The sequence below is a fragment of the Anser brachyrhynchus genome, assembly GCF_964034855.1.
Source record: "Anser brachyrhynchus genome assembly, chromosome: 6".
Lineage (NCBI taxonomy): Eukaryota > Metazoa > Chordata > Aves > Anseriformes > Anatidae > Anser > Anser brachyrhynchus.
Window position 1 is genome coordinate 9875779 of NC_137700.1, and position 14828 is coordinate 9890606.

General features: G+C 34.3%; 1 protein-coding gene across 18 annotated transcripts in view; it reads right to left on the reverse strand.

Moving 5' to 3' along the window:
* Nucleotides 1–14828, reverse strand: part of KCNMA1 (potassium calcium-activated channel subfamily M alpha 1) — a 470622-nt gene that overhangs the window by 126156 nt on the left and 329638 nt on the right. For all 18 annotated transcript variants that reach the window (XM_080598324.1, XM_080598325.1, XM_080598315.1 and 15 more), the window contains 5 exons: nucleotides 13259–13369; nucleotides 11235–11340; nucleotides 9719–9801; nucleotides 6957–7026; nucleotides 5961–6116 (listed from right to left, as the gene is read on the reverse strand). In XM_080598324.1, coding sequence (XP_080454450.1) covers nucleotides 5961–6116; nucleotides 6957–7026; nucleotides 9719–9801; nucleotides 11235–11340; nucleotides 13259–13369 — 526 coding nt within the window. The remainder of the gene's footprint in view (nucleotides 1–5960; nucleotides 6117–6956; nucleotides 7027–9718; nucleotides 9802–11234; nucleotides 11341–13258; nucleotides 13370–14828) is intronic.

Consider the following 14828-nt stretch of genomic DNA (forward strand, 5'->3'; position numbering starts at 1 on the left):
ATCCACCTGAACAAGGAGGGAGAAGTGATGTTTCATTTACTCTTCAGGAACAGACATTTTAAGAGAAATTCAGTTTGTAAATCACTAGCAGTTTTGTCACTTGATATGAAGAAACTATTTCAACCGTAGAAGAAGAATATTTGCAACAGAGATGACGTGTTTGTTTTCAACTCCTAACTGGAACTGAATGAAGACAAAATAATTAAATAATTGATCAAGAGCAATTCTATTCCCAATCTCGCTCTTTTTTTTAATATAATTTAAATATGGACCCCCTACTTTACTTATGCAAATATTGTACACCTCAAGCATATTACCAAGCAATGACAAAAGACAGACACTTCTACATCCCTTTCCTTTCCTTACAGAAAAGGAACATTCTTCTGTTTGGAAGACATTCATCTGCATGATCCTAAGTAGCAGGCTTAGCAGGTCATTCTGTTATTTTTACTCCTGAAGTTAAGTAACTAACATACTTCAAGCAGATACTGCAGCAACATCAGTAAATGTAACATTCTAGAAAGATAACAAGATAGTACAATTAGTGATTTATGATGCAACAACAAGGAAACATTCATGATCATTGACTGACAGCCACACTATAGCATATACTATATTCTTTTGATTTTGATGTTGAATCATAGCAAAATGTTATCACAGGATGCTATGTTGGTTCAAATAGTAAGATTCATTTCTCTCTTCAGGGACCTTACAAACTCAAGAGCAAATTCTAACAAATAGTGACAAAAATTTAAGCTATTCCAAACAAAGCTAGGTAAAGAGCATTTATCTCTTTGTGTTGGATCTCACACAAAATGTGTCATAAAGTGATCTGAACCTACATCTCTCACATTCTACTCTAGTACTCCCTCCTCTGCTCTCCTCTATCTGTATATAGGCACAATGTTGTTACCAGCAAATACATTTACATAATATTATCATTTACCAGTGAGACAGAGAGATCAAAAAATGATGTACATCTCACAAATACAACCATTAGTATTGTCAGGAAACCTTAACACACCCAGCCCTACCCCCTGTCAGGATAATTATCAGCAGCTCTGTAGCCCCAACTGACCTACTAAAGCATTTGCTTCTCATTGTAATGACATAGTTACATGTAAGAAATTGAGTGTATCTGAAGCTGACAATGCTATATAATCTTCTCTGTCAAAATTTAGGTCTCACTATCAAGACAGAGAACTAAGACTAGAATTGTAGTATGACTTGGGATATTATACTATACTTTGCATTAAGCAAGGAAAAGCAGGGAGAGGATGATGGAATGTCTTTATAAATATTAAGGAAGTGACAAAATGAAAATTCCTTTATAGCACAATTAAAATAGCTGTAAAGCCTGCCACCTGGCATCGAATAAGCTCAGCTCATCACCATCCAGGGAAGAGCAAAAAGCAGCACAAATGCTTCAAGACTAATTTCAGATGTTTAGAAGAACACTGTCCATTATACATTTTGAAATACGTTTTATTTGGTAAGCAACCCTATTTTATTGGATAAAAAGAAAAAAATAAAGTGCTGTAGAAACCACGTGAAAGTTGTCAACTATTTACTTTTTAAAATACATATAAAACTTGCTTTTCAAAGATGCCCAGAAGGTCATGTGGAGAAATGTTTTACCAGAACTGCCTAGAAAGTAACTTCTTCACTGGAGCAATTCATCTGAGCCCTCGCTAAGCTGTTTTCTTCTACATACATCTAACACAGGGACTCCTGCTAGCACCTAGGCTCACAATGCTTCCAGGGCTTCCTGATAATTTTGTAATTCTCTTCTCCACCACATTTTTTTTTCTAGCTACATACATGGAAATAAAGAGGAAGTGCAAACATAATATTTTTGACTGGTGGCTGAAAAATAACTTCTCCAATGTATTTTTAACATTTCCTCATCCTCACTCATAATGCCCTTTCAGTCTACGCAAATTGCTTGTGTGAATGTCTGGCTTCATTGTACCTTTAGACACAGAAACCAAAATCTGACAGATAAGTGTCAGATAATTGGCTCAAAGAAGCTCATAAATTCCTAGCAAAGATTTAAGCTTCTCAGATTTAGTCTTACAATCAAATTTCCTTAAGCATCATTACGTGTTAACTATCTTTTTATTTGATTCTATCATTTTCCTAAGTCAAGGTACTCTGTATATTACACAGCCTCCTTAGGAGCCTCACACTACGAGAAGTTTCATTTTTCACCTATTTACAAGTTCTCCTTTATTAGAGGAAATTCACTGAACAAACCCTAGTCTCATACTTTAAAACTGCCCAAGACTGCCTAGGTGGCCAAAAATAAATAGAAAGCCAGTTGATGTGTTCCATCAGTGTGATGTACACCCGTCTGATGTAAACCTGCATGGCTTCATTATGTCCATCTATCAGCCTGCACTAGAATAGAATGTATTGAGAGAAGCGGGCATCACATACGTGTGGGTGTGAGCAACAGATGCCAAAAGAGCCCACAGAACATTCCTGCTCTCAAAATAGCTTAGAAGAGAACTGAGACTGCTCTAGATCATTTTTCAATTCTGGAATGATGCCTACTGTCTTACCAACAGAGCAAAGACAAAACTAATTCATTTTGTGGACTTGTGTTACACTCAAGGACCACATTCCATACTTTATTAATTTATGCAACAATACTAACTCATGTTGGATTACATGATTGCAGACACGGACAAAATTTGACCACCTCTGCCTTTTATTCTATTTACTTACTTTTTGCAATGTTTTTCATATGGGTAGACTTCTGGTATGCATTTGCTAATCCAAACAATACTGAAAATGCACTACAGTACAGTATTTCAATCTTTTGCTGGGACTACGCAAGCAGTAAGTCCTGATTTCTTTATTAATACAACGATAGCACTTCCTGCTATAAAAAGAACAGACTATTGAAATACAGTTTACAGGTGTAAAGCTTTTGGCTTTTTTTCTCCCCTCAACATGATTTGTTGGACAGTCTTTCTTCCTTTATAAACCCTTTTTGTTACAACTGTGTATCACATACTCTTTTTGAGCTGATTTTCTTTTTATCCAGTTGGTGCCAAAAGGAGCATAAAAGATTCCATGTGAGATTACATGTCTAAAACCAAAAAGAAAATATTAGACACGAATATAATATTTTGAGGTTTCTTAGTTTGTTTTACCTTTAATACTAGGCAGACTGTTTACACAAATCATTTTGTTGTAAAGTAACATATAATGAGTTAAATGTGTGCAATGTCACCATCAATCATGTTCATTTTTGTTTGACTGCCCAAGCATTTATGGCACATTAAATGACTTTCTGATCACATTATGAAGAAGGAGGAACAAACACACATTTCAAACTTTTTTTTTTTTTTTTTTGAGAGAAATTTCAGTAAATATCCCTGGCAATCTCCTATCTTGTGTGAGACTCTACTAACGTTTGCTCAAGGAATTTATGAAGGTCTGACAGCACTTAAATTCAGTGCTCTAAATGAAAAAGACTGGAAGTCCTTTTAGGGAATGTACATCTTTCTTTAAATAGAATCCTCCTTAACAATTCCAATTAACAAAGCTGCTCTTCTACCATACTCTCTCTAATCACAACCATCACTTAGTAACAGCTTTCTCTTTCAAACACAGCTTTTGGAATGAGATAGTTTGCAGAAAGAATATCTTTTCAGTTAAATAAAGAAAGAAACCTTTTGCTATCACCAACTGAGTTGAATTATCACGGAAAGGAGTATATTCTCAGTTCTTCTATATTTTACTTTAGATTTTAACACTCAGAGTTCTTTGAAAATGATTACATTCATTTAACTTACGTGGATCACTCATTCTTAGTTAAACAGCAACATTTTTAACCAATACTAGCAGAGTCTTGCATTCTATCAATGCAGTATTTGACAGCATTCTGTTAGTGCCACCTGAAGTAACACAATTTAAGGTATGTCTGCACGCTACTCTGTTTATAACTATATATAATCACAGATACAAGAACAAAACTGACATTGATACCTTCCTCTAAATCAAATTTGTTGTTATTTTTATGTTTATTCTGTACATATAGAAGCAATCACAATCAATAAGATGCAGACTGTCTTAACTCATTTAGATCCCATTACAGGATTGGGACGGTTTCTACCTCAGCAAAGGGGCAAAGTGCTTTGCAAAACTGAGCATTCAGCTTAAAATTGTTCATCAGTGAAACAGTCATGTTTCATGACATGGAAATTATTATAAGAATATCTTATAAAATAATATAGGGTTGAAGATGGGTAAGATACTGGTGTAAGTGGTCAAAGACATTTTCTGGAAAGATGTTACCTTTAACTTTGCATTTTTTGACTTGTATAAATATTTTAAGTACAAATCCAGACCATAAGTGTTTGTCTCTGGCACAATTCCCCAAAGCCAGACACTTTCTGAATCTCTCTCTCTTTTTTTTTTTTTTTTTTTTTTTTTTCCTCACTGCAAGTTCAATTTCGACATTAAAGTAACTTGCATTAAGGCTGGGGCTTCTGAAGATATATACTGGATTTTCTTGGAGATAAATCATCACTTCTGATTTTGGAAGACAGAAGCTGAACAAAAGTTTTTGACCTACTTCTGACATCAAGAGCAAGTTCACAGAAAACTTTGCCACATTAATTTGAATATATTCCTTTGACTACTACAAATTTTTGAGACTCCTGAGAGTGAATGACCTGCAAAAAGAATGAAGTTGACAAAAAAACTGAATTTTCTTCAGGATATAAGTAGAAAGAATTAATATCTGAGTGACTATATGCTGATGAATCATGGACAGTTTTCAAGTTTGGCTTTACTGAAGTAAAACAGCTTTTTTACTTGAACATGAATAAAGATGCAAGCAGCCTAACTGCAGACAATAAACTGCAAAGCCCAGATTTATTTCCATACTGAAAATGGGCATTTTTTGACAGTATGTAGTAGACATAAGAATCTGTGGTCTCCATTACAAGGAGGATTCCAAAGAACACCTTAATAAGAATTTCAGGACTTCCTGAGAAGTGAATAAAGACTCACTACTCTACAATGAAATGCGCACCTCTGTGGAACAGTCCTGGCTTTCTCACCTGATAACATTAGGCTTTATGTTGGTATTTCTTTGTTGGTGTTTTTGTTTGTTTGTTTTGCTTTCTGTTTTTTTTTGTTGTTGTTTTTTGTTTGTTTTCCTTGCTAACTAGCACAATGGACTTGAAATGTCCTTCCTTGTACTCCAGTGTTTCCTGTCCTATTAATAACAATCAAGGGATTGGAAACTGTGCATCCTTGATATTTGGAATTACTGTCCCAGACGGGAAGGAAGCATGAGAGAAGCATTGACTGCTTCAATCAAGGCCTTGGTCCAGTTGCCATAGAAGTCTGCATTAACTGCATTAAAATTTTGCCATTTAAGTTTGAAAAAGCTCTTTTACTGAGAGGAAACACAAATGAAGTTGTAGGAAGTTTAGGCTTTGGTTCCAATACATTTCTTATTTACTCTCACAGTCAAAGGTCCACTATCCACTTGATGTAAAAGAACAAAATGATCAGTCCTTTCTTCTGGGCACTTTTTTTTTGCCATATGGGACATATACAAACCACATTTTTGTTTTAGCAGAAGGGACTTTCCTCACAGATAAACACATGGTTTGTTTAAAGCAGAGCAAAACACAAAACACCAGAAATATCCCCCCTGAAATGGATGATACTTTGATCAATTTTTTAATGCCAAACTTTCCAAATAAAAACAAAAACATAACTTTGACAGAACCTGACAGTTTTCCCAATTTGCAGCAGGGATCTTTTGCATGCAAGTGTGTGCTGTTTTCTTTGTTTGTTTGCTTTTTTTTTTTTTTTTTTTACAAAAGTTGTTAATGTGTTCCTGTCTGTTGCATATTTCAGCCATTTTCTCTATACAACTTTCTGACAAACTGAATTGCAGACTAAAACATTCTAATGAGACAAGGCATTACCTTTATGAACGATCTCATAGAGAAGAGGTTGGCTAACATTGTTGAAAGGCCAGGTGCCAGGCAGCTCTGGGCTATGAAACCCAGCTTGAGCTCAGCGAGACAGATTGCATCATCCCCTTCTTTCCAGTTCCAGCTTGGGATATTTAGTAGATGGGCCTGAAGAAATTAAAATAAAATGAAACAAATAAAATAAAATAAAAATAAACTCCACAGGTGAAGAGGCAGAAATACTTCTGTAAATACAGTACAGTAATGAAGGAGATAGAAGTGAATGACTTTGTTACTGGCTTTATTTATTTATTTATTCTTCTGACTAGCGAAAATTACTTTAAGTACCTAAAAATTAGTTTTATGCTAAGAAGGACTCCAATCTCTTACGTATCTTTTTATTATAGACAAAATTTCATATTTCTCAAGCCATGTTCTAGATGCATATATGTGGCTGTGACACTGCCAGGCCCATACTCACATCTGAGTGAGCCTTAATTTTCACCTTAATTATTTTTTTTTTGAACCTGCAATTTGGCAATTACAGATCCACATTGCCATTTAAGAAATATAAATTAACTATAAATGGTTAATAAGACAATAATTCCATGTTTTTTGTAACTATTCAGAAAGAATTGACTTTCCACAAGAGCTGACTTGCCTAGAAACCACCAATTCATTTCAGATAGCTCTAGTGCAATAAGCTTGACAAAATTTACAGATTCTGAGTGGTTCATCTGGAATCAATAGCAAGTATGGACACTGTAGCTCTGAGAATTATATCCTAGGTAGTTAATAAATGTCAGAGGATTTTGATAAGGTCACTTGCATATATAAATAAAATTGAATTACCTTGTAACTGGATTACGTGACAAGGCTTATTAGGGTGTTTGGAAAGAAAAATGCTTATTGTTAGTGAAGCTAGAAAAAATAGTGTATGAGTGCAAGGTAGCAAAACACAAAGCAACTAAAACCTGTGGGGAGATACTCTACTGGTTGTCACATTACCTTATTGTGATACTGCAACATCTGAGTGATAATTCTTATCTTCGGATGGTAATTCTTTATTGAAATAACTCTAAAAGTAAAAGAAATATATGATTAAAATAACATTTAGTTGGTGGGATATTTGGATGTTGTATCCCAGCACATCTACTTCACTGTGTTGTCAAGTCCCACAGTTAAAACTGTACTCATGTATTTTGCTGTAAAGCATAATAATCAAAGTTAAACATATGCAAAATTTACATCTAGTCAAGTTCATTTAACAACCATCAAGTAATAATAGAGAACAAACTTGAGGATTTACTCAGTTTAATGGCTTCATTACAGATTTTGCAGATAAAATAAAAATATTTGTTTTAGCAGCTTTGTTCAGATATCCCATTCTTTATGTTAAGCAAATAATACACTTGCAATTATTGTCATCTTTAGTGATTATCTTTGTTTCTTTGAATCAATGTAATCAAGTTTTCCAATGATAAATGTCTGAAAGGACATTTCATCCCCCCACCGTTATTTGTTTATAGTTTTTAGACTTCTATCATATTTAAACACCTTGAAAGATGATTTTGACATGAATCCAAGTGCAAATTCATCTTCATTTTTTCTGCGTTATTCCTAAGCTCGATATCGAAACTGATATCTGAACTCTGAATTTATAACAGATAGGTCTACTTCCATAATCTGCAGCTGTTACAGCTATTCTTCGTTATTTAATGAGGGTAACATATATTCAGCTGTGTACATATTGAAAATGGCTGGAAAGAAAATGCTGTAGAACTGAATAGACTTATAATGTGTTAGGAAGAGAGAATGAAAAAAAATGCAGTAAAATTAATGAAAGAAACAAGCCATGTTCTGTATGTACAAACTTAAGAAAGAGGGAAAAAAGAAGGTATTCATTATTTCAATTTACATCATCTTGTAAAAGGACAAAACATTTATTCCTACTAATTTTTCATTTCTTTCTGAATTATTCAATTAAACATTCTATTTAATTGAATTAAATTCATTTAAATGTGAGAAGACACAAGAGAATTCCAGTCTTGAAATTACACTTTTGCATTTTATTACATTTAATGTATTAAAGGTATTAAATGTGTTAAGAATGCACTAATCTGCAGCTGAAATACTTTTAATATATTTATGCAACTAACATGAAAAATATATTTTTTTTGCATTAAAACACAAAAGCATGACTGAAAAATAAAATTAGGCATATATAAGCCCTGCCCCTTCCACAGACACTCAGGTATCTTGCGCATAGTGAACTTTTTCTGGAGAAGTAGCTTTACTAAATTTCTTTGTATTTCTCCTATTTCCTTCAACTCCTGGAATGCAAACATTTGACAGACAAATAAAACTGGTTCATTGCACTGGTCAATTTTGTTTGAGAATTTTTTAACTGATCTTTGACGTTTTAATTTTTAAAAGGTCAGACTGGTCTCATTAAAACTAAGATCATATGAACAAAACACAAAAAAATGGAATGGCTTAGTTTTACTGTAACTCTAGCTGCCATCCACTAATTGACCCATTCATCCTCTTCCTTCAGAGAATACAGGGAGGAAGCAGGACAAGCTTTGGTGACCCCTAATATAATAAGTGACTTGTTAATCATCATTAAGCAATGTTAGTCTTCAGTGTTAAAAAGGAGGATGGAGCTTGGAGACCACTGTATCGTTGCTATCATGAAGTTCATACCTCACTTTCCCCAAGTAGTGTGATTACTTGGGATAGCAGATTTACTGAGGAGCAATGAGGTATGAGGTGATCGAAGGTCCTTCTGTCCCGTTGTCAACACCAGCCCTTGCAGGGCGTGCATTTATGTAATTTATTGTTGCAGCAGCACAACGACTTTTCCTTTCCTTTCACTTCTGCTGTTCCTGTGTGTAGTTATGAATACTTCAACTCTAAGGTCTACAAAATGACAAAGAGTACCAAAGCTCATGCTCCATGCAGCCATGTCATCCCTCTCTATGACATCTAGAAAAACTGAGTTCTTAAAGTAACAAACACAGCAAGCAATGAAGATCCAGAAGAGAGATGTTGCCTGCCAGTGGACTTGGAGAACATTAGTCAATTACTCTGCTGTAGGAACACAACAGTAATCACAAGCCAAATAACTGCAGCTGATTCTATTTTGGATGCACTAGTTTGAGAACTAGTACTGTAACATGACCTGTAAGTGGTTATAACAAAGAAACGGAAAAGATGCTACATAAAGCTTTCATGTCCCTTTTGAAAGGATGAATTTTTACCTACACCATGAAAATAGAGATTGACAGGCCATTTCTGAAAAAAAAGAGAAATTAAAACCTGTGTGATTCCTTCATTGACTTAGCAGAGAGGAATACATAAATTGTTAGTTGTTTACACAATTACAGTTAAACTATATTGGAAGAAGAGCAATCAAATATCTGAATATGGAAAGATACTGTAAATGAGAAAAAACGGCCAATATACAAAGTCCAAAACAAATACCCTGATTTCAAATTTCACTTTTGGTTCAGTTTTTCCTCTGATCATAATTTTCTCTTCTAATATGCTATTTATAAAGCAGCTAAATTAAAACAGTTTAGGCAGGAATTTAAGGGGTTCTGAGACAATCTTAAAATTTGCCCCCTAAAGAAAGCTCTGAAATGGTCTTCAGGATCATTTATCAGCATTGATCTTCAGATCAGCAATAAAGCTATGTGTGGCTATGGCCTATTTGAACACCAGAAGTTGGCTAATCAAACTTAAGAATTAAAAATTAATGACATTACCTCATAATATTGGAGGCATCTTCAGCATCTGGGTCAGCGCAGTATTTATTGGCAAGAATTAGGCACGCATCTGCTGACTCTATCTGAGACACCGTAGAAAAAGAAAAATAATTAGCAACCTCTGTTTTCAGCTATTTGTTCATGATAAAGTATTAGGGATTCCAACACTGCCATCCTGATTGTGAATGTCAGTTCATAATACTAATAAGAAAAAGTGTTACAAGACTTTATAAGCAACAGGGGTGATGGCAACAGCTTTTATATACACATAGCAATTTCTTGAAGCTTGTTAATGGTGCTCAGACCAGGTTGATAGTTCCATTCATTACTACTACATTGTATAAGCTAAAGCATAGAGGTTTTAATGGATATATCTTTTGTAATCAGATACTGAAATTTAGACCCCTAAATCCATAGGAAGTTCCTGTTATATTAGTACAGTGCTGCCACAAGTCCTGCAGTTTTGATTGGGAATTTAAGTATCTTCTTCTTAGAGACAGGAAGAGATGGCTGAACCTATGATTTAGAATCTGAGCACCAGTTTTCAGGAAGCACAAGGACGAGAGAACATATCTGTTCACAGGACCTCTATGTTCATACAAACCTTAGCCCTATTTAACTCAAAGCAGATGACAAAAGAATTTTTCATTGTATACAACCAAATATCAACACAAAAAAGGGTGTAACAGAGAACAAAATACCAGTATACAACTTCATGGTCATAATGAGAACACTGATGAACTGAAACACAGTATGTGTTGGGCTACTAAAGGTTGAGCAATTTCTGTAGCCAAACTGGACAGAAGACATGATTACTACTCCAGAAAGTGCTAATGCTGCATTAAAACCTTATTGGCTTAAGTAGCTGGTTGACATTCCATTTGAGGGAAATTAAAAAAAAAAAAAAAAAAGAAAAAACAAGGTGGTGCTCTATCTGACAGATACAGCTTTCCACTTTTCTTCCTTTAACCTTCATGCTTTGCTTTAAAAGTACAAAAGAATTTACTACAGAGAATTCTAGACAATGAACTACCTCATTCTAACTACCAAATATCTTAAGTTGTATTTTTATCAGGATTCTAGAGAATAGAAAAAGGATTTGACTGGTGAAAAATCATTTTCTAATTGTTCTGATGAAGGTAAGACAGGAGCATTTTAAGCAATTACAGTAAGACAATGTTCTATTATATCAAACATTAATGTTAAATAGACTCTTGAACTAAACACCAATGAATAATTCATAAAGAGTTCAATAAAATGGCATACAATGTTTCTTAAGTCACAGCATTACTGTAGCTTTGAAGATCTAAACATATAAAGAAAACAAGGTTTATGGACAGATGGATAGATATTGTAATATTGTAATTTATTAGACAAGCTAATACAAAAGGGGAAAACATTTTTTGGGGAGCACCTGAATAAAAATATCACGTTTTAGATATTATTTATTAAAATAATGCAATGAGTAGTTAAATAAATGTCAGGTAGCAGGAGAACAGAACAAAAGAGCTATTACCTTCACTCTTGCCAGGTCATGGGGATTAAGGACTGAACCCTGATAAAATTCCACCTGAGTGAAGTGTCGTTTAAAGAGAGCTTCCAGCTCAAGGTTAGGGGAGATACTGCATCGGGAAGAGGAAGAAAACACAAGAGAAAACAAGAATTCAGTTTCCATAACTGTCCCATTTACTTCATTTATTTATAAACTGACCCATTTATTTATTAGGTGCTCAGACTTCTGCTGATGCTTTTCCTGTGGTGTAGAAACAGCATGCAGTACTTAAAAGACAAATACTATACTGCTTACACTTCCTCTCTTCTGTCTACAGCACGTCTGGCCCATTTAATTGTGCCACTCTGCATGTTCTTTCACACTGCATGTCACTTTCTCACAGATGTGAATCCAGAAGAACTGGTGCAAAAGTTTGAAAACATCCTCTCACATTTTCCATAGAAATCATCTGCTAATGCAACAATCCTCTGCATGTACCTACCACTCTCAAAATGGTTGATTGCATCAAATAAGAGAGCTCAGTGCGAAATCACTAAAATCCAGGAAAGGAATCCCATCAGGACCCCTGTAGCCTGTAAGAACTAGAATTAAAACAAACAATTTTGCTGTGACTTTCTGTCTCATTTCATTCTGCCATAAACACACGACTAAATGGAAGAGCATCTATCATATAATGGGGAACAACCTTGGAAGTACTTTTCTTAAATAGCTATGTTACAGGTGCATGAGATCATTCTGATGCCAGATGTTAAATTAATAAGCAAATAAAACAGATATATGCAAATATTTGTTGGGGGGCGGGGGGGGGATAAAAATAAATAGAAAAAAAACAGGCACAAATAAGTAGACAGGTGCTGAACTCCCTTTACATGCATATAGTTTCGCAGTGCCTATCACCATGATTTTCACTGTGGAAATTCACTTTCCTCTTGTAGTCCATTCCTGTTATTACTTAGAACTGGCAAAAAAGAAAACGAATAAAGTAGTTCCTTGAGGATATCATCTGTAATTCAATTCAAAAGGTATAGATAAGAAAAGAAAAATTGTGCAAGTGCTGATTCTTAGTTTTCCAGCTTCATTTGTTGAATCATCACAAATGATCAGCTTTTAATAATTTTCTTTAAAAGGAATAAAAGTATAGAACTTGCTGCTAAATACACAAATATCACTTATTCATAGTTTAAAGCACTTTGAAATAGATGCTATTCCGGATCAGAAAAGAATATTCACACTGCCTCTCTCCCAAGCACATGGCTATTTCTAACAGATTCTTCCATAGGTACACCTATTTCACTTTATATCACTTGTAAGGCAGAGCCTGTAACTACCATCAACCACCTTAAGGCATTCTTCCAAATCTCACATGAAAAAAATGCAAGAGACGTCATGTGTAGGTCTGTATATATGGGTAAAAGAACAGTACCAAGTATGGTGACAAGAATTTCTCTTCTACCTTCACTATAAAGTAATGCATCACATTTGTATTAAAACTACTTCTATGCCTACATTTTTCGTTTTATAAATGTTTTGCAATACAAAATATGCACTTTTTCCTAGTGAAATGAAAGGTGAAAAAGTGTTTTCAGATAGCATAAGTTCATACAACACACAGCATTTTTCACTAGTTTTACAGATTTTACCAATTATGCTAGTTTCAAATAAATATTTTATGCTAAAGAACTCTCACATCTATTTATTAGTATTTCAATATATATTTTTTCTCTCATAATTACACTCCTATTTGAGATATCTAAACCACAGTTGACATGACTGGCTCTGAAGTCTTCTTGAAATACTCATACAAGTGGGCTTTGCAATGCATTATAAAACAATTGCACAAAACTTATCTTTCTTCAAAATACCTTATACTGTTAAAAAAAAAAAAAAAAAAAGGAAAAAGAAATTGCATATATTCGTTTTAGAGTTGTTTGGAGTTTGAAAAGTCCTATATCTTCCCCCACAAGATATGACTTAATTCAGTGAGTTTTAGTAACCTATGATAGGACTTATATTGAAAATTTACTCACTTATGGAGAAAGACGATTTCTACGTTGACATCATCCCTATCCTTGTGCAGGAAGTCCTTCAGGAAGTTGGACACACTTTCAAGTGTTATGTGACCACAGACAACTATGTGCCTGTTATAGAAAAATCAGAGTTAGTTTTGCAAAGAAAGTAAAACAAGCAAGAAAAAAAGCAAAGAAGAAAACAGTAATTTATTGGCCAAAAGAGTATTAGTCATCTTGACATTTCTCTAACACCCATTCCACAAAGTCAGAAAAAATAAAACATCAATTCCAAAAGGTGATTTGCAATTCAAAATACATATACATTCTCACCTGCAAAGATTACTATCAACAAACCATTTGGTCAAGCGTACTGCATATTTAAGAGCAAGTGGCATCATTTATATACATATTTATATGCTGTATTAACCAGTCCATTTCAGAGTCATATTTCTCTATTTCATACACTTTTTTTTAAAAATCTTTACTTCCTTTACCGAGAGATACTATTCAAAAAAATTTTTATGACATAACGAGACAACAAATCTCCCTAAAATTATTCTATATTTTTCCACAGTTAAAAGCTGACAGTTAGGCCAATGAAGGCAACGCAAAGCTTGCCAATTATAGGCCATAAGCAATAAATAATAAAAAAAATCTTGCTGTAAGTCCTACAGGGAGAATACATTACAATAAGAAATTAATTAACACACTATTGCAATAGATCGCTTAAAGAACCAAAGCTTGCACATACTGAGGTTACAAAGGTTCCTTATACTCAACATTTTTCCATTTATACTGAACTGATGTATCTGACTATGCAAGATGGAAGCACATACCAACATATACATTCTTGAATTATACAAGAAGCTGAGGAAAAGGCCTAGGAAACTGCATTCTTCCTGACTTAATGGATCATTGTTCCTCTATTATTGTAAAGCAAAGTCCAAAATGTTCTTGATTAGAATATCCTACGTTTTCTCTCAGTTTCCTTCATGGAATAAACTCAACCCATATTCCATTACTCTGTTTTATGACAGATGGTGATTTTGATATGCCTAATGCTAATACTTCCAATTATCACGTTGCTTACAGAAGTCAGGAAGATGGTGATACAGACAATTACTGAACTAAGAGAAAGCCAACTTCATTACAGTCATACAGTCTACACACAAATGATTACAAAGACATAATTTCACAAACTTATACGAGCACTTGAGCTGCCAATCCGAAGCATGGTATTTCAAAGGGAAAAATTAGACTGCCCAACTCTCACTTATTTCACAATTATTCTGTGGACAACTCAGTAATGTAGAAACCCCACAGGCTGGAAACAACAAATAACAGGTGGCAGCAATGATTATTAATGTAACGGGCCTGTTCTTGCTTCATAATTTGGTGCTTGATGAAATGTGTGTGAAAGTTGCACAGAACTCATTGGAAAAAGGATAATGATGCAGAGCACAGAATAAATCAACAGCATATATCATGCAGTAAATAATATCACCATCACTGTACTGTTACTTTTGCATTGGTTCAGGTGGTCACTAGGAAAGCAAAACACAATATTATACCAGTCCAGCACACTTTA